The 21,453-nt window shown below is 46.8% G+C and overlaps 1 protein-coding gene across 4 annotated transcripts in view; it reads left to right on the top strand.

The window, feature by feature from the left end:
* Positions 1-21,453, top strand: part of STAT3 (signal transducer and activator of transcription 3) — a 40,133-nt gene that overhangs the window by 7,988 nt on the left and 10,692 nt on the right. For 3 of the 4 annotated variants that reach the window (XM_053360871.1, XM_053360869.1, XM_053360872.1), the window contains exons 2-12: positions 10,408-10,557; positions 12,385-12,529; positions 13,241-13,339; positions 15,476-15,571; positions 15,724-15,805; positions 16,787-16,881; positions 17,332-17,483; positions 18,079-18,237; positions 18,442-18,534; positions 19,576-19,635; positions 20,996-21,025. In XM_053360871.1, coding sequence (XP_053216846.1) covers positions 10,430-10,557; positions 12,385-12,529; positions 13,241-13,339; positions 15,476-15,571; positions 15,724-15,805; positions 16,787-16,881; positions 17,332-17,483; positions 18,079-18,237; positions 18,442-18,534; positions 19,576-19,635; positions 20,996-21,025 — 1,139 coding nt within the window. In that variant the 5' untranslated portion in view covers positions 10,408-10,429. Of the gene's footprint in view, positions 1-474; positions 836-10,407; positions 10,558-12,384; positions 12,530-13,240; positions 13,340-15,475; positions 15,572-15,723; positions 15,806-16,786; positions 16,882-17,331; positions 17,484-18,078; positions 18,238-18,441; positions 18,535-19,575; positions 19,636-20,995; positions 21,026-21,453 lie in introns of those variants that run through there. The other variant, XM_053360870.1, reaches the window with a different exon arrangement.

The raw sequence follows: 21,453 nt of genomic DNA, 5'->3' as shown, positions 1-21,453 counted from the left end.
GACCCAGGGGAGGAGTGAAGCAGTCAGCTTTTTCCCTAGGCACCTGTACCTATGCATGTTCTTGTTACATCCAAATCAGACAAGGCACAAATTTGATGCATATATTTTTTAAAAACAAAACAAAACATGGCAAGTCAAGTGTCTTAATTGCGCTTTTAGATTTTAATAGTTTTTCTTTGATACAGTATTTTAATAGTTGTATTTGTTTTGTGAGCCACTCAGAGAATTTATATTATGGATTGGCTATGTGCCACCAGCCTTTCCCCAACCTCCCAGTACTTTGCACTACAAATCGCATCAGCCTCAGCCGGCTGGGGAAATCCTGCTGCTTTAAAATCTTTCTCTCGGCCCAGCTTGGCTTTCGTGCAAGCATGATGAGTCTGCTTTTTGCAATGGGGAATCAAAAGCATTTCCTGATCCACTGTGCAGACTGCTGGCTTCTTTCACTTTCCATTCATGGTTTGAAAAAAGAAGACCGCTCTGAATTGTGCCATGGTGGTGGTGGTTCTTTGAGACTGAAATGTCTACCCTCTCCCTTGCCTGCCGACGACTTATTTCAAATGATTCTTGACCCTCAGGAAACTGAAAGATCGGAACAGACAAATAACAGTTCTTTCCTCCCGGGCTTCATAGCTAGCTTCCAAATGACCTGTGTGTGGAACAAATCCGAAGGCAACTTCCTTGTCTCTGGGGCAGTTCCCAGCAGAGTCTGCCTCCTGTGTTTCCCGCAAGCCCCTTTCCTGCTTTCCAAGGGAGTTGCTGGAGGCTGGCTTTGGGGGCGAATGAGAACAGAGATTGAGGATTCATCCCGTGCTTACCAGTCAAGACTGTAAAGGTACAGTGTTGTTGGGGGGGTGGCGTGTCCTGTGAGTTTTGTTTCATTTCGTGCTCTGAGGGGGCTTTTTGAATGTGGGTGCAAGTAAACGTGACTTGGTAAATGTGGAAGGTTTGCCAAAAGTCCGTCTGTTCTGCAGATGTGACAGAATGAGGTGCTGGCATGAATCGCACCACAGCAAAGAGCTGGTGGGGAACTACTTTAAAAAAAAAAAAGCTATCTCATTTTAATTCTGGACGACCTGTAAAGGCCTTTGGCTATATACAATAAAATTTATTTAAATGGAAATATTTTAATTCCGTAACTAGAAAACTAGAACTGAAAAATGGATGTGCTAGTTTGTTTACTTCCTAGGAGGTACGCGTGGAGGAGCATCCGTTTGGTGTAATGGTGAGAGTGTCTGACTAAGACTTGGGAGACCAGGGTTCGAACCTCCACTCACCTATGAAGCTCACTGGGGAACCTTGGGCAAACACACCCTTTTAGTCCAACCTACCTCACAGGGTTGTTGTGCAGTTTAAATGAAGAGGATGAAAACTTAGGGTTGGCATACGTCCAGAATATCCCGGACTTATCCAGAATACTGCATTCGAAAGCAGTGTGTGGGTGGAAATCACTAAAAATGCTCGGGAAAATCCAGACATATGGCAACCTGTGTTGGCAGTGTCATTTTTTTGCTATTTTCCTCAAAAAAAGGGCAAAAACTTGTTTGTTTGTTTGCCAAAAAAGCTCAACAAACTATGTATGCCACCTAGAACTCTTTGGAGGAAAGGTGGGATAGAAATGCAGTAAGATAAACAAACAGCAGCAAAACCCAGCAAAAAGAGCTTTTAAGCACTCTGCCTTGCTTACCAGGCTCTGGGAGACACTCACCTGGAGGCCTTTGTGAGATGTCACAAAGGCCTCCAGAGTTTACACAAGACCTTTCCAGGGCCTGGTAAACACCTTGCATGTGTTTACTGTATTTTTTGCTCTATAAGACGCACCAGACCACAAGACGCACCTAGTTTTTGGAGGAGGAGAACAAGAAAAAAAATATTCTGGATCTCAGAAGCCAGAACAGCAAGAGGGATCGCTGTGCAGTGAAAGCAGCGATCCCTCTTGCTGTCCTGGCTTCTGGGATAGTTGCGCAGCCTGCATTCGCTCCATAAGACGCACACACATTTCCCCTTACTTTTTAGGAGGGAAAAGTGAGTTATAGAGCAAAAAATACGGTAATTTGTGTGATGGGTATGCTGGCCAGCCGCCAAGTGCATAAAACTGTGATCACGCAACTTTCGAGTCAACTGTATTTATTTAGAAGATTTATAAGCCGCTTAATCTAAGAGCTCCCCAAAGTGGTGTACAAATAAAATGTAGCTAACCCAGCTAAAATCTGCAAAACAATTAAAAAACAAACACACATAAAATAATTATTAAAGCACAGATAAAGCCAGACAAACTTTTAAAGCAAATACATTATGGGTAACTGAAATAATATATCTTGTTAAACAGCCAAGGCCAGCCAAAATCTGTTGGCATCTTAATACAAACAAACAAATGAAGTTACTTGTTATTTGCATAGCATCTTTTTTTGCAATTCAGCAGATTAATTAGTTTATGGGGGTTGACTATGGCTTCTGTCCAGAACAGATGCAAGCAATTTACTCTGTGGCTGATACTTGCAAATTAGGCAAGAATTATTTTGTCACTCCAGACCCACAAATGCAAAATGTGGCCTTTCACGAGCGTTTGAGAATAGCAGCTCTTTTAAAGTCAGTTACCTGCATAAATTGAAACCAGAGGACACTTACCGAAACCATGACCTGTCAAATAATTTTCCAAGCAATGCTGCCGTTTTACGAATGCGGATGTGTTAAGGGCATTTTGTCACTTGAATACGTGCCAAGTGATCCTGTATCTTCCTATCTTGTCACCTCTGCTCATTTTAATTTGTAATTTGACAGGAGGAGCAGGCTAGCCAAAATGAAATCATCACTGCAAAAACTGTACTGGAGCAAGTAATTGCATAATTGCCTTATGTTGCGCTTTTTTACAAGTATTCAAAATGCCACACACACACATTGTTTCTCTACAATCCTGTGGGTTTTTTAAAATGTATGTCGGCCTCTCTCTTTTTCTTCCCCCCCCCTGTGTTACTCTGAAAGGCAAGAGGTTGAGGTGTTGGCTCAGTCCCAAATATGATTTATTTGAGCCAATAATTGTTAGTGCTACTATGAACTCTTAATAGCATCTTAAAACTCCTCCCTGTTCTTGTAACTCTGGACTTTTTGCATATATTCTATACAGTAATTAGTAATGCCTTGGCTTTGGATACAACCACACACAGGCTGGGTTTTTCAAATTTTTTGATGCTGCAGAGAGAGAAAGAGAACAGGAATCAAGACTTTTCTATGAAAGAAAAATATTTATATATATGTTTATGTATATAAGATAGGATGTGTGTGTGTGTGTATTTATATGTGTGCTTGTATATGTCTCCTGTGTGTACACACACACAATGTCCTATCAATTGCTCCCTTACATTCTCTATATCTGTGACACTTTATTCCTATCCTGTATTTACTCAAAGTCAGAGCCTGGAAGGACCACAGACCAGCGGCAACCACTGCCCCTGTTTCTTAGCCTGGCATCACTCAAGCTGGAGTAGTGTAATTGTTAGTATTGGACTAGGACCTGGGAGACCAGGGTTCAAATCCCCACAGAGTCATGGAACTCACTGGGTGACCTTGGGTCAATCACCGCCTCTCAGCCTAACCTACCTCACAGGGTTGTTGTGGGAATTAAATGAGGGACACTCGTGTGTCCCCTTGAGCTCCTTGGAGAGCTTTCTGACTGCAACAATAAAATACGGTAAATATGCTCCAGCCTGCCATATTTTTTTATTGAAGCGTGGGTTATAAATTCATTAATAAATTTAAAATAAATTTTAAAATCTGAAAAAAACCTACATTGGGCAGCTGAGATTTCCTCCCCTCCCCCAACTGCCAATTTAGGAAGGAATATCTGATGGAACAAAATATCAGAACAGACTTTAAAATGATCTCAGAATTCTCAGCTTTTTAAAAAGCCCTTTGCATGCTAGCTCTTTTGTGACTGTCCCCTGCACATCCTCTAACCCAACCACAGGCTTTTGTGAACCAGGTGGTTCATTATACTTCATTACCACCTCCTTAAAAAACATTTTTTAAGAGTGTCACAGCAGAATATTTCCCCCTTCTTTCCCCATATGGTTCTGCCCTACCCCAGGACTTCCAGCATGTGGCCTCCATGAATCTCTCTCACCCCCCAAAAATCCCACAAGCTTCTATTATGTCCTGCATTTACCATGCTCCTCTGCCTGTTTCCACAGTGGGCTGTTGCAACAATATACAGCTGCACAATGGAGTCTGTTCCATGAGGGCATTGCCCCCCCCAACTTCTCAGCTGGCCCTCACCTGACTGTCTTCCTACTTGCAGTCGGTGGGTGGCTGTGCTTGACATTGGCTATGTCAGGCATAGGCAAACTCCGGCCCTCCAGATGTTTGGGACTACAGTTCCCATCATCCCTAGCTAACAGGACCAGTGGTCAGGGATGATGGGAATTGTAGTCCCAACCATCTGGAGGGCCGGAGTTTGCCCATGCCTGGGCTGTGTCTACTGCTGGTCTCCCTGCCTTCCAGCTTACCAGTCCCAATGGGCAGTAATACCCACCACGGGACCCAGACTTCGTGGGAATGTTACCAGGACGAGGTCCGCCTCCCCTTTCTAGGCTGACTTTAACTGCCACAGAGGAGAAAGACGTCTTTAGAAATCTGAACTCGGGAGAACTCTGGCTGGCATCCTCTTGTGAGATTCTCCGTGTGGGGAATGTCAATGGTACAGAGTCTATATATATATATATTCCTGGGGAGGAAGGATTGTGGCTTCCTCAGTAGTGCATCTGCTTGGCCTTTACAAGGTGTCAGGTTGAATCCCTGGCATTTCCAGTTAAAAAGGGGGAAACAGGTGCCCTGGAAGGCTGCTGCCAGTCAGAGTGGACAATACTGGGCTAGATCCACAGGTATTCTGAACTAGAATTAGGCACAGAAAACCCTGCCCCCTAGCATTTCTCTTCTTTCATGGAACTCAAGGGGGCATACGTGGGGCTCCTCAGTTGTCTCCCATCCAGGCACAGGCCCAAAATTTGCTTAGCTTCAGCAAGGCAGCTGTATCATTTGCCCTCAAGCCATGCCCTGAGACCTGCCTGTGTTTTCCCTCTACAGAGAAGTTTCGGTATGGGCTGCCCACCTAATGCGGCCTCCCTTTGAAAACAAGAGGAGGTTTGTTACCTCACTGAATTTTGCGCCGTTATTCTGAAGTGTGAGGTAAAAAGAGTTAAATACACACACGTGGAACATTTTATGTCTTTTGGGGTAAGGAGCCAGGGGCACAAGCCTGTTTGCTTAGCTCCTGGGAAATCTCCAGTCCAGATTCTACCTCGATTATCTAGCTTTCAGAAATAATAACGCTGACCTAACTTGTTGAGAAACTGAGAGAAAATATGTTGGGCTCTTTGATCACTTGGAAGTGAGCTCCATAAATGCTAAATACAGAGCATAGTGGTTAAGAGTGTGGTACTTGGACCTGGGGGACTTGGGTTCAAATCTCCACTCGGCCACGAAGCTCACTGAGTGACCTTGGGCCAGTCACTGCCTCTCAGCCTCACCTACCTCACAGGGTTGTTGTGGAGTTTAAATGGGGAGACGGCAAGTTGAGCCTTGAACAACGCTTTAGTTTGTCATCACTTATAACGGGGGTGCTCCATTTGAAGGTACCTGTCAGGCACCTTTTCCAACAATGTTATCTCTTGTGTTATGAAACAGAGTGCCACACCCCCTACACCCCGTTATACTCTGATTACCCATTTATTTTTCAAACTGACACTCTTAACATTTTGCAGCTACAGCTTTGGTTTTCCCTTCAATTTAAAAGAACATCCTCAAAAATAGATAAACTTCTGCAAACCTCTGTGTGCCCACAAATGTTATATTTCCCTCTTGCTTCCTAGTGGCCCCATTTTGGCTCCATCCACCATGGGGTGATTCCTGATGAGTATCCTGGGGCAACTGTTTGGTCACTCACTTTTTGTGTTGATTGACAGTGCTGGCTGTCAATGAGGCAGTGCCATTCAGGAATACACACCCACATTTCTGCAAATAACTTTTCAGTACCTATACACATACACCTGTCTCCTCCCCACCCTCCCACCCCACCCCCCAGTGTTTATCTAAACTCTCTTCATTGTTGTCTGGCTATGTGTGTCAGTCAACAATTAGTTTTGTCTTTGATTTGTTTTATTTGCACTTTTGGTGATGGTAGTGGGTGGCTTCTTTAATCAGCTTGCAGAAGAGAAGTGGAAAGTTGTTGCAGGACTACTTGAGCTGCCTGCCATGCAAAGCGGAAGAGAGAACTGTGTTGCCTGTGTGTCTTGATGACAAAATTCTTTCCAGGCCTCAGACTTGGTGCTGTGTCTTTTGCTTGACTTTTAATAATAATAATGATGATGATGATGATGATAATAATTAATAATTAATAATTAATAATTAATTATTTATACTTCACCCATCTGGCTGGATTTCCCCAGCCACTCTGGGCGGCTCCCAACAGAATTAAATGCACAATAAAACATCAAACATTAAAAACTTCCCTAAACAGGGCTGCCTTCAGATGTCTTCTTAAAGTCAGGTAGTTGTTTCATTTCCTTGACATCTGATGGGAGGGCGTTTCACAGGGCGGGCGCCACTACTGAGAAGGCCCTCAGCCTGGTTCCCTGTAAACTCACATCTCGCAGTGAGGGAACCGCCAGAAGGCCCTCAGAGCTGGACCTCAGTGTCCGGCCTGAATTATGGGGGTGGAGACACTCCTTCAGGTATACAGGGCTGAGGCTGTTTAGGGCTTTAAAGGTCAGCACCAAGACTTTGAATTGTGCTCAGAATTGTGCTCAGGGTACATGGAGATGAGTCTAGATAGTATTCTGATCGTGGAGTTTGAGTGAGAGAGTGAATGGGACCACATGAGCTCTCTTGCTCTCAGTTTAGTTGTGATTCCGGTTTAAGCGCTATGGCGACTTCCAGGCATATAAAAGTTGGGCATATGTTGTATATGTTGTACACTTAAAAACTGACACACAAAAACCTGCCAAGAGTTGGAGGACAATGTGTGGTATAAATGTTATTTTTATTTTCACGCATACAAGAAAGAGGTAGGAGGGAACACCACCAGTGACATACCACAAATATTAAAAATAGCTCTGGGTGAAAAATGTTCTGCTACCAAAACAGGGGTGGAACAGAAACCTGTCCAAAACGGAACATATATTGACAGCCTCCATGAAACTCCATAGCATCTGTCAAAGGAATTGGAAAAAAATTGTTATAGAGGCCACCTAAACAATTTGATAACACTTTAACATGGTTTCCCAATCTGGTGCCTTCCAAGGATGGTATTCAATTAGGTTTTACTCAGAGTAGACCTGTTGTAATTAATGCACCTAACTAAATCATGTTCCATCAGTTTCAGTGGGTGATTTAAATGAAATTAGTTGAATACCACCCTTTAAATTTTGGATTACCAATTCCAATCATTCCTAAGCATTGGCCATTGTGAGTAGGTTTGGAAATAGTTGGGAGCCTGGAGATTGGAGGAAAAGCTATGTTAGGCTGAGATCTCTATCAGGCCTAGCAGTTCAGGCTCACCTTGAATTACTCCAGTAATTCCAGAGGTCAAGCATTTGGGATTTCCCTAGTGGAGCTCATGCAACTCTGCTCTTCATCACAGTTGGTTTGCCAAATATTTGCTTGTTCCGCATGTGTCATGATCTTGGTTTTCTTCTGCACCGAGTTCTGCCTTGACACAAGTCCCCAATTTGTTCTTTGAAGCAAAGCGGGATTTCCTATGTGCTGCCTTGGCTTGTTTCCTTCGTTAGAGGGAAGTGGCTGCTGGATGCAGCAAATCTAATTTGCGCTGGGAGGAAGGGAACCTGGTTGCTGCATTAGGACAAGGGGACAGTCCCCGATCACTAAGAAACCACTAAAAACAAAAGTCCCAATTTATGAAAGAGAGGCCTGTGAGTTGATATTAGCCTTGGTAAACCAAATGGAGACGCATGAATAGAGGCAATGTACCTCTTGATTGTTGGTAGCCTGGAACAGGGCATGACTGTTCCATTCTACTCAACCCATGCGCTTCCTATGGCATCTGGCTGGTCACTCTTGAAAATGAGTGTTGAGCTAAGTGGCCTGACCGAGCAAAGGAATTTTTTGCAGTGCACACCTGTATATCTGTATTCAGAAGTATGCCCACTTAAAATTCAGTGAGGATTACTCCCAGAAAAGTGGATATGAGATTGCAGCCTAAGTCATCTTGCATGCAGGAAAGCAGGAGGGGTGGAGAGAATCAAGATTGTTCGTACATCTGGCTATGGATTATTGTTAGCTTTTCCCACCTCGTACAGTGGTACCTCGGGTTACGAACTTAATTCGTTCAGGAGGTCCGTTCTTAACCTGAAACCTTTCTTAACCTGAGGCGTGCTTTCGCTAATGGGGCCTCCCGCTGCCGCCACGCCGCCACCACACGATTTCTATTCTCATCCTGGGGCAAAGTTCATAACCCGAGGTACTACTTCCGGTTTAGCGGAGTTTGTAACCTGAAGCGTTTGTAATCCAAAGTGTTTGTAACCTGAGGTACCACTGTATGTCTGATAATAATAATAATAATAATAATAATAATAATAATAATAATAATAATAGAATTTATATACCACCCTATACCTGGAGGTCTCAGGGCGGTTCACAGAAAAGATCAACTTAAAAAACACCATATATATAAACAAAATAAAAACAACAACCCAATAACACCCCCCTGCTTTATACATTGTATAAACAAAGCAACATGCAGAGGCAGCCTCCAAAATTCTGCACTGATAATTCTGTGCTAAAGAAAGTGAATTCTGGGATGCAAATAATCATATGTGTTTATCATTTAGGGTTATTTATCTTGTTGTTGTTGTTGTTTCTTACCCTGCCTCTCACCTCAGAGTCCCAGGGTGCGTTACAACAATTTAAATATACAATATTTAAAATCGGAGCAAACAGAAACAAATTTGTTTTACAAAGCTATTCTGCTTCTTTTAGTCTCCGAAGAAAGGAAGAAAACTTTTAAGAACAAGAAAAAGAACAGTATAGGGAGAAGCAAAGGGGGGCTCCAGGCAACCATTTTTCCTCCCTGTTGTTAATTGTGGAGGACTCAGGATTCCTTGCAGATCTCCCCCACTTGGGTCAGCAGAATTATTTTTGTAGCTGCAGTAAAATCTGCACTGACTCTGAGATTCCAGTTGATGGATGAAGGGGCTGCAGCAGTTGTGTGGAATGTTTAAGCCACTTTTGAAGATCAAAGCTGAGGTGCTGCTACACGGCTGATATATTATCTAGGCAGACATTTCTTAAAGGCGGAAAGTAATTTTCCGTTTCTCGGAGGCTCACGTGGCTTCTTTCTGTTGTTATCTTCAGATTTGCGCACCAGATAGCTGTATCAGATACAACGTAGTACAAATTAACATCTTGCCCTGCTTCTGGGGAAACATATACCATATCTGTGGTAATTACTTCACAGACATTAGCAGTGAGAAGAATAGGAAAGGAAGGAGAATGCAACAAGACCATAGTTAATGTATAAATCCGCACACTCCCACCACCACTAAGAAAACCCCTACCAAGCTCTGGTCTGAAGTAAAGATTAAGCAGGACGTCATGTTGATGCGTTAAGAAGCCATGGTTTCGGTTTCGTACTGTCATTGAACTAATCATCCTGAGCGACTAGGACAGGGGAGGGGACCTTTTTCTACATGGAAGTTTTCGCAGAACCTAGCAGGAGCCACAAGCCAGAAGTGGGTGTTTCTAAGACAAAAGTGGTTAGAAACAATGGAAGGGACTTTTATCTTGATACAGTAGAGCAGACTTCCTCAACCTCGACCCTCTAGATGTTTTGAGACTACAGTTCCCATCATCCCTGACTACTGGTCCTGCTAGCTAGGGATCATGGGAGTTGTAGGCCAAAACATCTGAAGGGCCCAGGTTGAGGAAGCCTGCAGTAGAGGCTATCTACCAGCCGCACAGGTCTTACACACATTGCCCTTTCCATCCTCCATCAAAACAAGGAAGAGATACAGTATTGTCATTGTGCAAGGACCCATTCTGTCAGGGGAAAGCACTCTGTACAGAGCAGGGCTACTGAGGGGGCGTGGCCAGGAAGAGTCCCAAGGACCGGTGAGAGGGGCTACATTTAGCAGCCCCCCCCCGGCCCAAGTTTCCCCATACCTAAACTCTGAGAAAAAGAACTGGAATCAGTTTAACTTGACATGAAAAAATACATTTATGAATCGCTAATAGGAATGTCTGTCTATTTAGTTATTTATTTAGAAACCCTTTGTGTTTTAAGTTTAGGCTGGTTTGCAATTGCATTTACGACTTTTAAAGGAAGTGTTCCATCTTGGTGGAAATAGCCTGGTGCACCAACTTGCTTGTAAAAAAGAAAAATGTTCTGTGTGTTCCTAGGTTTCCAGATTCAGTGGCCAAGATGGCACAGTGGAACCAGCTGCAGCAGCTGGACACCCGGTATTTGGAGCAGCTCCACCAGCTCTACAGCGACAGCTTTCCGATGGAGCTGCGGCAGTTCCTTGCGCCCTGGATAGAGAGCCAGGACTGGTGAGCCATTGGACTTTTCTCAGTATTTGTGCCTGTGTACACCCACACAGAGAAATTGAGTGGCTGGCTTTGAGTGAGATCCTTTCCTAACGCCAGAGCTCTGCAAATCGACATAGGAAAAATTAAAAGGGGGTGTTCTGATGGAAACAAATTTTGTTGCACAGTAAAATGCCATTCTTTAATTGGTTATCCCAGGGGTGCTCAGCCTCTCTCTTCTTGGAGGCCCAGAGCATGGCCATGCATGTATTGCACTATGCAAACTGACCCCCATATGCATGATCAAGTTAAGAGGCTTTTTAGTGGTGGAGGGTCACCACTGAAGCAAGGTTCCCATCTCTATAGAGTCTTAGTGCTGCCCAGTCAGTATGAAAGAGGGAGCTTTTCAGCCACTGAGAAGAAGTCTTCTCACACTTTGTGCTGATTGGAGCCAATCAAAGTGAAAGGAGAGAAGTCAGCCATGAGGATTAGCTCCTAGGGTCACTCTGGAGGAAGCTGAGGTCACTGAGGAGGAGTTGTGCTGTTTGCTCCAAAAGTAACATGATGAAAGTGTGGAGTTATTTCTTCCTTGCAATCTTTCTTTCTTGCAATTTTTTTAAAACACCAACTTGAACAATATTTTGCAGAGAGACATTGAGGGCCAGGCAAAACTGCTCTGGGGATTGAACCTAACCTACAGGCTGCTGGTTTAATGATCTAGATCAAGGGTGGGGAATCTTTGGCCCTCCAGATGCTGTTGGGACTCCCAATTCCCATCAAGCCCAGCCAGCACCATTAATGGGCAGGGATGATGGGAGTTGGAATCCAACAATATCATGGGGGGGGGGCACACACACAAGCTCCTAATCCCTGATCTAAATGCTCAAACCATCATGACCTTCCAATTGGCATCCTGTAAATTCTTTATTATGATAAAGCAATGTGGCTTATAGCTGAAATCCTGAGATTTCCAAGAACCTTCACTTTGTGGGCGTATTCTTTTGAGCGAGAGTTTGCTCTTGATTACGTTCTTGCAAAACTCGCTGGAAATTCCCAGAAACCCTTTTGCCTCTTGAAAAACATACAGAAGCTTCCTGATATTAATTGTGCTTCCTGTTTCTAATGGAAGAAGTGGCATTCGTGGAATGAAACCGAGAGGAGATTCCTGGCCTCCGGAATCGCCGCCTCCATTTCCAACATTGTGACTGAGAGGTGCTGTTAATTATGAAGCCAAAGCTTGGATTAGTGTCCAGAAGTACAAAAAACACTTTGGGGAGGGGGACAATATAAAGATGTGAGTGTTGATACCCCAAACCAGCCCGATGAGGACCTGAGAATGCTGGCTGGTTGGGGCACAGGAGGATGGGAATCCCACTCTGATGCCATTACAGACAGTCATGACTTCTCCTAAATAATTCTGGGAGCTGTAGTTCTTTAGAGAGTTGTTATGCGCCCCTATTCCCTACCCAGAACTACAATTCCCAGGGTTCCCTGTGAAGGGGACTAATTGCTAAATTCTGAGAATCATACAGAATTGTAGAGCTGAAAGGGGCCCTGAAGATCGTTTTGTCCACCCCCTGCAACCCCTGCAATCCAGGAATATGCAGCTGTCCCATAATGGTGATTGAATCTGCAACTTTGACATTATCAGAACCAATGGAAATATCCAGAATGGTAGCTCTGTGTGGGGAATAGGCTTGACTGTGTTAAAGTAGTATAATAGCGCTTCAAATGTGTGGTGCGGACGTGGCTTGGTGTGAAGAGGGAGCACTTGGCACCGCAGTGTTGTTGTTTTTTGTCATGCCCCGGGCGCTGTTTTTGTTAAGCCTTGTTTCCTTCTGATCTGCACAGGGCCTATGCTGCCAGCAAGGAGTCCCACGCAACGTTGGTGTTCCACAACCTCCTGGGTGAAATTGACCAGCAGTACAGCCGCTTCTTACAGGAATCCAATGTCCTCTACCAGCACAACCTGCGCCGGATAAAGCAGTTCCTGCAGGTGGGAGCAGCTGGCAGGTCTTGGGTTTGGGAGGGTCTTGTGTTTTGTGGGCACCTGCACCCCCCAAAAGAAGTGCCAGCCCAAGTCATAAAACTCGGGAGATGGAAGTGTCTGGGAATGATGGTGTTCAATCCACTCTTGACAGGAGGCAGTGATGAAGGTCACCAACTTAGATGGCTTCAAAAGAGGATTGGACAGATCCATAGAGGAGAGAGCAATCAATGGCTACTAAGTTGGATTTATAGGAACTATTACAAACTATTTGAAAGAGTAGAAAGGCAGGAGAGCGTTGAATTTTGTCCCTGCACAGAGCGTCGCTGAAATTTGCAAGGCCAAATTTGATGGAATAGTTTGATGGTTTAGGGAACTCTTAATAGCACAGATTAAAGAGAGATGTTGAGCCCTGAGCTTGGGAGCAGTGCCCACGACGGGCTTATTTTAGCTTTTACGATGACATCCTGTTGGACATAAATTCTCGGCTGCTCATGCTGGGCGCCCAGCATATATTTTCACCTGCTGCCCTGAATCTGAAACCAGCACGTAACACTTCTTTTACGTGCTCCCATAGAAGAAGTGCCCAACTGCCCCATCGCTGCATTCCTCCAAATCAAGGCTGGGTTTCTTAAGAAAAGCTTGGCATCTTCACCTAGGTTTTGCTCTCTGTGTGTGGCGGTCATTCATTCCGTTCCCGTTCTGCTTCCTCTCTTACAGAGCAGGTACCTGGAGAAGCCCATGGAGATTGCCCGCATTGTGGCCCGCTGCCTCTGGGAGGAGAACCGGTTGTTGCAGACAGCAGCCACGGCAGCCCAGGTGAGAGGATGCTGTCGGCAGCAGCTTGTCCCGTTGTTGCCATCAGTTCCCGTAAGGGACTCGCCAGCCGCGAGGGTGTTTAGAACACGAGCCAAGCAGTGAATCACATTGACAGCTCTTGGTGCAAATACACCGTGATCAGTGCATCCTCCTGTGTCCATATGCTGCTACTGTTGTTTGCAGCAGGGAGGGAGAAACCTGGGACCCTCCAAAAGTTGTTGGGAGTATGGCACACACACCATCCATTGAACACGCTGGCGGGAGCTGATGGGAATTGGGAGGCCCAACCCATTCCCGGTCCTTGGGTTATAAGGGGCAAAAAGCTTGATGGTTGACACAACGGGCCTTTCCTTTGATGTTTCTTCCAAAGCCTACACCTTTGTATGCCAGGAAGCAGTGCCTCGCAGCTAGGGTAGCACACACCACCCCAAAACAGGTCCCTGCACGCTGTTGCTGCAACACGCCTTGAGCTTTTCCCTTGTCAGTATTTCTTTTCTGCATTCGGGTTTGAAATGCAGCCATTTTTTAATTCTGTGGCTGCGTGGTCTTGCAGGTGTTGGCCCCCCCAGGGTGGATCATTCAGCACAGTATTTCCTTTTGCCATGAGACAAGCCTGTGCAGCTGTATGCTACTGAGCAGAGCAAAGGGCTCGCTGGCCTGTGCCAGCTTGAAGCTTCACCATGGGGGTGGGGGAAGCAGCACCAAAAGAGCTCCTGCACTGACATTATCCTCTTTCCTTGAGTGAGCACACTCAGAGGTGAGTGAGTGCAAGTGGCCAATGCTAGGCAGCTCTGGGTGTTCAGTCAACACACCCACACCCCGTGGCTTCTTGTTCACCCTTTTTTATTATGCAGCTCAGCTGTTTTCTCCTAGACAAAGTCAAAGAGGTCTTTCAATGCCACCCCCAGCACTCATCAGGATTTTCTCTGTGGACACCTCAGGGCTTACTCTGAGTTGCTAATGTCTCAGTCTGGATCAGAATGTATTTACCATGTGATAGTCCCTCCCAGGTTTGCTCTTCTTAAAAAGAATGAAAGAAATTGCAGCCATGAAGGGCCTTAGTCTGGATCAAGGCAACAGCAGGAGGCTGGCTTTCCCTCCTTCTCATTTGCTGTTTTCTCCAGAAGGTATAATTTGCTGCAGTGGCCCCTTCAGAAGCAAATAGCAGGGGGGTTTTGGGAGGGGGAGAAGGGTGCTTACAGTTTTAAAACAGCACAGGCAGAAATGTCAGGTGTTCCTTTGCTGTGCGTCGTCGTCCCAATCTGTGTTGGGGAACGGAACTCCCTGCCGATGCAGGTTGAAAAATGCATGAAAAGGCAGGATAGATGCTTAATAGAAGGAACCCCCCTGCCTGTCTCATACCATGGGTCAGAGAGAAGCCCTTTGCCAGATAAAGAGGCACTGTTGGTGGAACCAACACTGCTGGCACTTCCACCTCTGCTTAACTCCCAGCGTGTCCCCTGTTTTGACAAGACGTGACAAAACGCTGGCTAGACAATTCCACAGACACCCCCCAGGGGAAAACACTGCCACCTCTAAACTGGCTGGCTTGCTGCAGTGTTCAGGAATGAGGCAGGTGCCAAGGCATGCTGCCTGATTGCTCCTGCTTTGCACCTTCCTGGCAGGAACGGGGATAGGTGAGCCAGGATGTTTCCTGCTAATGCCCAAACCTTTTGTTTGGTTTGATGACCCGAAGCCATGTTCACTTGTTGATTTGTGGCTTGTGTGGGAACAAAAATTCAATCAGTCCCAGATTCGGATGTAGCAGGAAACCACAGAGCCTCCAGGGTTTTTTTTATCCCGTTCACACTGGGGAGGAGCAAGGAAGGAACAACCTGATAGCATGTACCCGGCAAAGGGACACACAACTCAGTGGATGAGTAGGCGGTCCAAGCTCTGGCAGGGCTGGGAATGTCCCTTGCCTGAAATCCAGGAGAGCCATTGCCAGTCAGGCAGACGATACCGAGCCAGTGACCAGAGCTCAACGTTCACGTGTGTGTTCCTGATAAGTTACAGTAAGCCAGAAAGTCTGGTTTATTACATTTACACTCGGCCAAAACTGATTTATGAACTTCTTTTATATGGCTTAAAATCTCTTAATGTCTTATCTCTCTCCTCCTCCCCACTTTAATACAGCAAGGTGGGCAGGCAAACCACCCTACGGCTGCCGTGGTGACGGAGAAGCAGCAGATGCTGGAGCAACACTTGCAAGATGTCAGGAAAAGGGTGCAGGTAGGTGGGAGAGCTGCTCTCTCTCTCTCTCTCTCTCTCTCTCTCTCTCTCTCTCTCTCTCTCTCTCCCCCTCTCTCTTGCTCCAAAGTTTCAAGCTTGCCTAGAGTTTGTGACTCCTCCCCAACCTCCTGTTCCTTGGCTTTTTCTTGCAGGACTTGGAGCAAAAGATGAAAGTGGTGGAAAACCTCCAGGATGACTTTGACTTCAACTACAAGACCTTGAAGAGTCAAGGCGGTAGGTGGGAGCTTGCTGGGGGAAAGGGGATAACAACTTTTCCATTGCGGCAAATTCATGGATGGGGAGATGCCCTTCTGTCCTCATCCTTTGGGGAGCAAGGGTGCTCGTGCAGCCCAGGCGCTTAACTTTCCTTTTAAATCAGGGGAGCCTCTGGCCTGCAGACTTCACGAGGCATGCCTGGCCTCAGCGTTGGGTCTGCCAGGGCATTTCTGCCAAGCCACACCGGCCTGCGTCACTCCCGATGTCGGGTTGCGGGGCAGGTAAGGATGCGCTGAGCCAAAAGGGGCTTGCAAAGCCCTCTACGCAGCGCTCCAAAATACACACCAGCGAACTGATAGCCGGGCATCACACTTTCACGTGAGCTCTGCAACTTTGGGTGGGCAAACGTCATTCACCTGACACCATCGCACACCTGTCACTCTTGGCATGCAGAGGGTGGGTGGGTGAAGATAATAATCTGGCCTGCTGGCCAGATCCAGTTCACCACCCTTGTGAACCTTGTAGACTGGCTGCAGTTCTCACCAGGAACATGATGCCCATCATCTCCTGAATCTGTCCTACATGGGGCTGCTGAAGAGGAACAGGATGCCCAACTGCCTGAAAGAGGAATTAGGCCAGCCTTTCTTAATCTGGTGCCCCTCCGTCTTTTGCTTTAGACCAGGCATAGGCAAACTCGGCCCTCCAGATGTTTTCGAACTACAAGTCCCATCATCCCTGACCACTGGTCCTGTTAGCTAGGGATCATGGGAGTTGTAGTCTCAAAACACCTGGAGGGCCAGGTTTGCTTATGCCTGCTTTAGACTATAGCTCCCACAATCCCTGGCCATTGGGCCATATTGGCTGGGACAGGTGGGAGTTGGGAGTCCCCAACAGCATCTGAATTAGGCTGACCAAAACAGGTGTGCAGAGGGGAAGAACCAAGAATCTCCAGGAGCCTCTGACATGTTTCCCTGCCCCTCTCCCGCTGCTTTTCTTTAGACATGCAGGACCTGAACGGGAACAACCAGTCGGTGACGCGGCAGAAGATGCAGCAGCTGGAGCAGATGCTGACAGCCCTGGATCAGATGCGGAGGGTAAGTAAGGGCGGCTCCTCCCCAACTCCAAAAGACCCCACCTGAACTACTATGGATTAAGGTGGAATGATGCGGGATATGCCTGGTTTTGCAGCATGTGGCCCGGGAGAAAAGCATCCAGCTTTAGCACAGAGCTTCCTCCATGCTGAACATTGATGCTTATAGCAAGCCAAGGGGGCGATGCCCTTTGGGCATTGCCTTTCTGTCTCTAATAGGGACGAGTCACACACCCATGATTATTTAACTCCACATCTCTTGGCCAGGTGACTTGGATGTGCGAGCTGGCTCCTTTTCAGACAACAACATTTCAGATTTCCTTACTTGATGCAAAAGTCTCCGCCTCTGGTGTTCACCGCTATCATACATGAAAACCACGGAGAGGCAAGTTTGCATGTAAACAGGGGAAGGGCAATGTAGTCCTGAACGTTGCCTATTTCCTTCCTCACCTAGGGGATTGTGAGCGAGCTGGCTGGGCTCTTGTCGGCCATGGAGTACGTGCAGAAGACGCTGGTCGATGACGAGTTGGCTGACTGGAAGAGGAGGCAGCAGATCGCATGCATTGGTGGCCCACCCAACATCTGCCTAGACCGCCTAGAGAACTGGTGAGAGCCAAATGCCTTTGACTGCCCGCTGCCTTTCCAAGGCTTACAAAGCAAGAATCTGGTTGACAGTGTATTGTCCTTACTTTAATACACCTCAAAGCAGAGGAGGGTGTTAGGAGCCACAGAGCAGCATTGACCTAATGTGGAGGACAGAACAGGGAAAGATCAAATTTAGAATCATAGAATCATAGAATCATAGAGTTGGAAGAGACCACAAGGGCCATTGAGTCCAACCCCCTGCCAAGCAGGAAACACCATCAGAGCACTCCTGACATATGGTTGTCAAGCCTCTGCTTAAAGACCTCCAAAGAAGGAGACTCCACCACACTCCAGTTCTCTCTGTCTGGCCCTTGGACAGGCTGCTGCCTGTCAGAGCAAGTACTGGGCTTAGCTGAGCCATAGTGGTCCTTTGCTTGCATAGATTTGGATGGAACATGGCACCGGTGAGGTTTCCCAAAGGGGAGTGCACAGCTGTTCAGAAGCATTATCAAGACAATGTCCAGTTAACACAGTAGTGTTGTTTTCTTTTTAAGAGTGTGTGTGTGTGTGTGTGTGTGTGTGTGTGTGTAGCTCACTTTCTTCTCCCTCACCGCAGGATCACGTCCCTTGCCGAGTCACAGCTTCAGACCCGCCAGCAGATCAAGAAGCTTGAGGAGCTCCAGCAGAAGGTCTCCTACAAGGGTGACCCCATCGTTCAGCACCGGCCCTTGCTGGAGGAGCGCATCGTGGAGCTATTCAGGAACCTCATGAAGAGGTATGTTGGCCTGCTGCCCTTGCGTGTATGGGAAAGTTGCCATCCCCTGAGGCTGTGGGGTGGGATGCTGCTGCTGAGAGCATGTTCACCTGGGAACCTTCTGCTGAATCTGGAAGTTTGGACCAGCACCCAATTCCCACCACTGAACTCTCTCTCTCTGTCTCTCTTTGTCTCTCTCTCTTACCACCCCCACCCTGCCCACAGTGCATTTGTGGTGGAGCGCCAGCCCTGTATGCCAATGCACCCGGATCGCCCACTGGTTATCAAAACTGGAGTACAGTTCACAACAAAAGTGCGGTGAGTTGTTGGTTTTGTGTGTGCGCATGCATTATATGGGGCGGAGGGTCAGTTATATGTTGCTGAATGTTGCAAGGCTTAGGGCAGATAAAATAAAGTAGTTTACGTGGCCCGTAGTCAAACTGTGGAACTCACTCCTGTAGGAAGCAGTGATATGCCACCAACTTGGATGGCTTTAACAGAGGGTTGGGTAAATTCTTGGAGGAAGAGAGGGCTGTCAATCTAGCTAGGATGGCTGCACTCTGCTTTCCATGCTTGGAGGCAGCAGTACTTCTGAATACCAGTTGCTGGAAACCACAGGAGGGGAGAGTGGCTCTTGTGCTCGAGTCCTCCGTGCGGGTTTCCTCTTGGGTATCTTGTCGCCACTGTGAGAACGGGGTGCTGGACTAGGTGGGCCATTGCCCTGTTCCCGCAGTCTGTTCTGATGTTCTGCGTACCTTCTACACTTAAAATTCTGTGCCAGAAAAGAGGCATTCTGCAACAGTATAAATTATACAGACTTTGCGAATATGTGCTTGGCTTTTCAAATTTTATTCCACTTCTGCTAGGCTTGGGGAGAGGGGCAAAGTGGGGAAAAGACAGGGAACCCCACGTGCTGTTGGGAATCCTTCTCAGCCTCTCTTTCTTCCCTATCCACAACCGCCTCCCATTCTAGCTTCTGAGGCTTAAACTGGGCAATACCCACATATTTTCAAGTTTGTTGGTGCAGCCTAGAAACTTGTTTTTTGTCTCCTCTTCCCCCAAAAAGGTGTAGATGGGATTCTCAAGTGTGATTGAGCATCACAGTGGTGATATATTGAAGCTCTCTTGCCTGAAAAGCATCTGCACACAGTGAAACTAGTTTCAATGGACATGAACTATGTTCTGTTTGTTAACCTGGTGCCCCTTCCAAGGGGCAGCAGCTGTCCAGCTGGTTCCCCCCAAAAAAACAACAACAACAACCATTTGGAGCATATGAATAACATATGAGGGATAGGGGTGCATGAAGAAAGGGTGAGATTTGTGTCTTTGGAAGCTAACATGAAGTTTTGACTTCTGCAGGTTACTGGTTAAATTTCCTGAGCTGAACTACCAGCTGAAAATCAAAGTTTGCATTGACAAGTAAGTCCGGCCCTTTTCGTGAACAAACTTGAGGGCAGGGATTGTGGGCAGAGGTTCCTTTAAATATATATAACTGACTTTCTGGCTCACGCTGGTCAAACCATGGCTTAGTGCTGGCTCCTGGGGGTTGGGTAGATCATGATTGCTTTGCTCCACCTCTGATCCTGCTGTGCCGCTGTGAGCTGAGCCTTGGTTTCCTGAGTGTTTCACCTGCATCCATTCTTATGGTTTGTCCCGTTTCAGACAAACCATGAGCTGTAACAAAGGTTTGTCCTTGGATCTTTTGCAGCTCATGATTTGCCCCTGGGCTCTTTATAGCTTGGAGACAAACCACCAGCCCTGGTTTGAACAGCGCTCTTAAGCCAAAACTATGTCTTAATTCGTAGCAGCGCCAGAGGAAGAGCACAGTGACCACAGCTTCCTATGTAGGAACACCTTGGTACTGAGCCAGCTCTCCCTGCCCCTCCTGAAAAAGAGATCAGTTATTCTGATCCCAAAGTGTGGCAATGATCTTTCTGGAAGGGGAGGAGAGGCACAGCCCAAACCTGTAAAGCTTGTCTGCTGCTGCAGCAGCTTGAGAGGCCTTTGCAAATATTATTCCTTTAATTATTATGAATATTGATTTGGCTCAGGTTTTGGGTTTGGAGCAGTCTTCAGCCTGCCTACCCGCATTCCCTTAAAAGTAGGGAGGAAGGCCCTTTCTTTTCACCTCTGCCCCACAGAACCCCAAGACCTTTCCCCCCCAAATGCAGGGGTGAAGAAATCTCTGGCCCCTCCACTTGGACTCCAGCTCCTGCAAGCTTGGCCAGTAATCGGGGGGGTGACACAGATTTGTAGTCCAGCAACAAGTGGAGTGGGCCTCAGGCTAGCCACCCTTGTTCCAATACCTTCCAGTGATGGCATTGTTGTTGTTGTTGTTGTTATGCTGACTTCTCTGCCAAACCACACCCTGTCCCTCCTGCTGCAGGGGGTGGGTGGAGTTTAGGGCTGTTCAAGCGGTGTGCACACACTACAGGTGCTGAGCCAAGGGGGGCAGCCGTTTCAAAGCCCAGTAAGTTGGGCACTGGGCGTTGGACCTCTCACCTCCTGCCCAAAGCCTAGTTAGCACTTTCCCAGTTTGGGGAAGGAGGTCAGAGGGCTCTCGGACCCTCTCACACTTCCTTCCCAAAGCCGGAAACCTGATTACCTGCCTTTGGGAAGGCAGTTCAAGGTGGGGTGTGTGGGTGTGCCAATTTTTTGCCTGACACAGGGCCCCACAGCACCCAAGTTGGGCGCTGCTGCAAGCCTTTTCTGATTGCTGTGTACAGCAACCTAATCTGAATGTGCCAATTTGACACTCTCCCTCTTTTTCCTTTCACAGGGATTCCGGTGAAGTTGCTGCCCTCCGGGGGTAAGTTGGAGGCACTGCACCCTGTGGCCTTCTCTCTGCTGAGATGCATCTCATGGTTTGCAGGCAGCTGCGCTTTGTTTGGGAGGAGGAGGGCAGGATCATTTCATTAGTAGTAAAATAATTTTATTTTAAATCATTATATTCCGTTGCTCAATCGCCTTTTAGGGTACAATGGCTCCCCATCACCACCACGTTCAAGGAAATAGCAACAAAATGCAGAGCAAAACAATCATCCGGTTAAAACCCATTAAAACCAAGCCCTTAGTAAAAAGCAAACTGAAATAAAAATTGACATTTTGTTGGGGTGAATAACCAGAAAAATGCTGTTTCCAAAGGCTTGCAAAGAAGGGGACCACTCGTGTTTTCTGGGGTGGGGTACAGCTGCAGAATCTGTTTCCGCAAAATGACCACAAACTTGGATGGCTTTA

Source organism: Podarcis raffonei, chromosome 13, assembly GCF_027172205.1.
Source record: "Podarcis raffonei isolate rPodRaf1 chromosome 13, rPodRaf1.pri, whole genome shotgun sequence".
NCBI lineage: Eukaryota > Metazoa > Chordata > Lepidosauria > Squamata > Lacertidae > Podarcis > Podarcis raffonei.
This window is presented reverse-complemented; position numbering and strand designations above follow the sequence as displayed.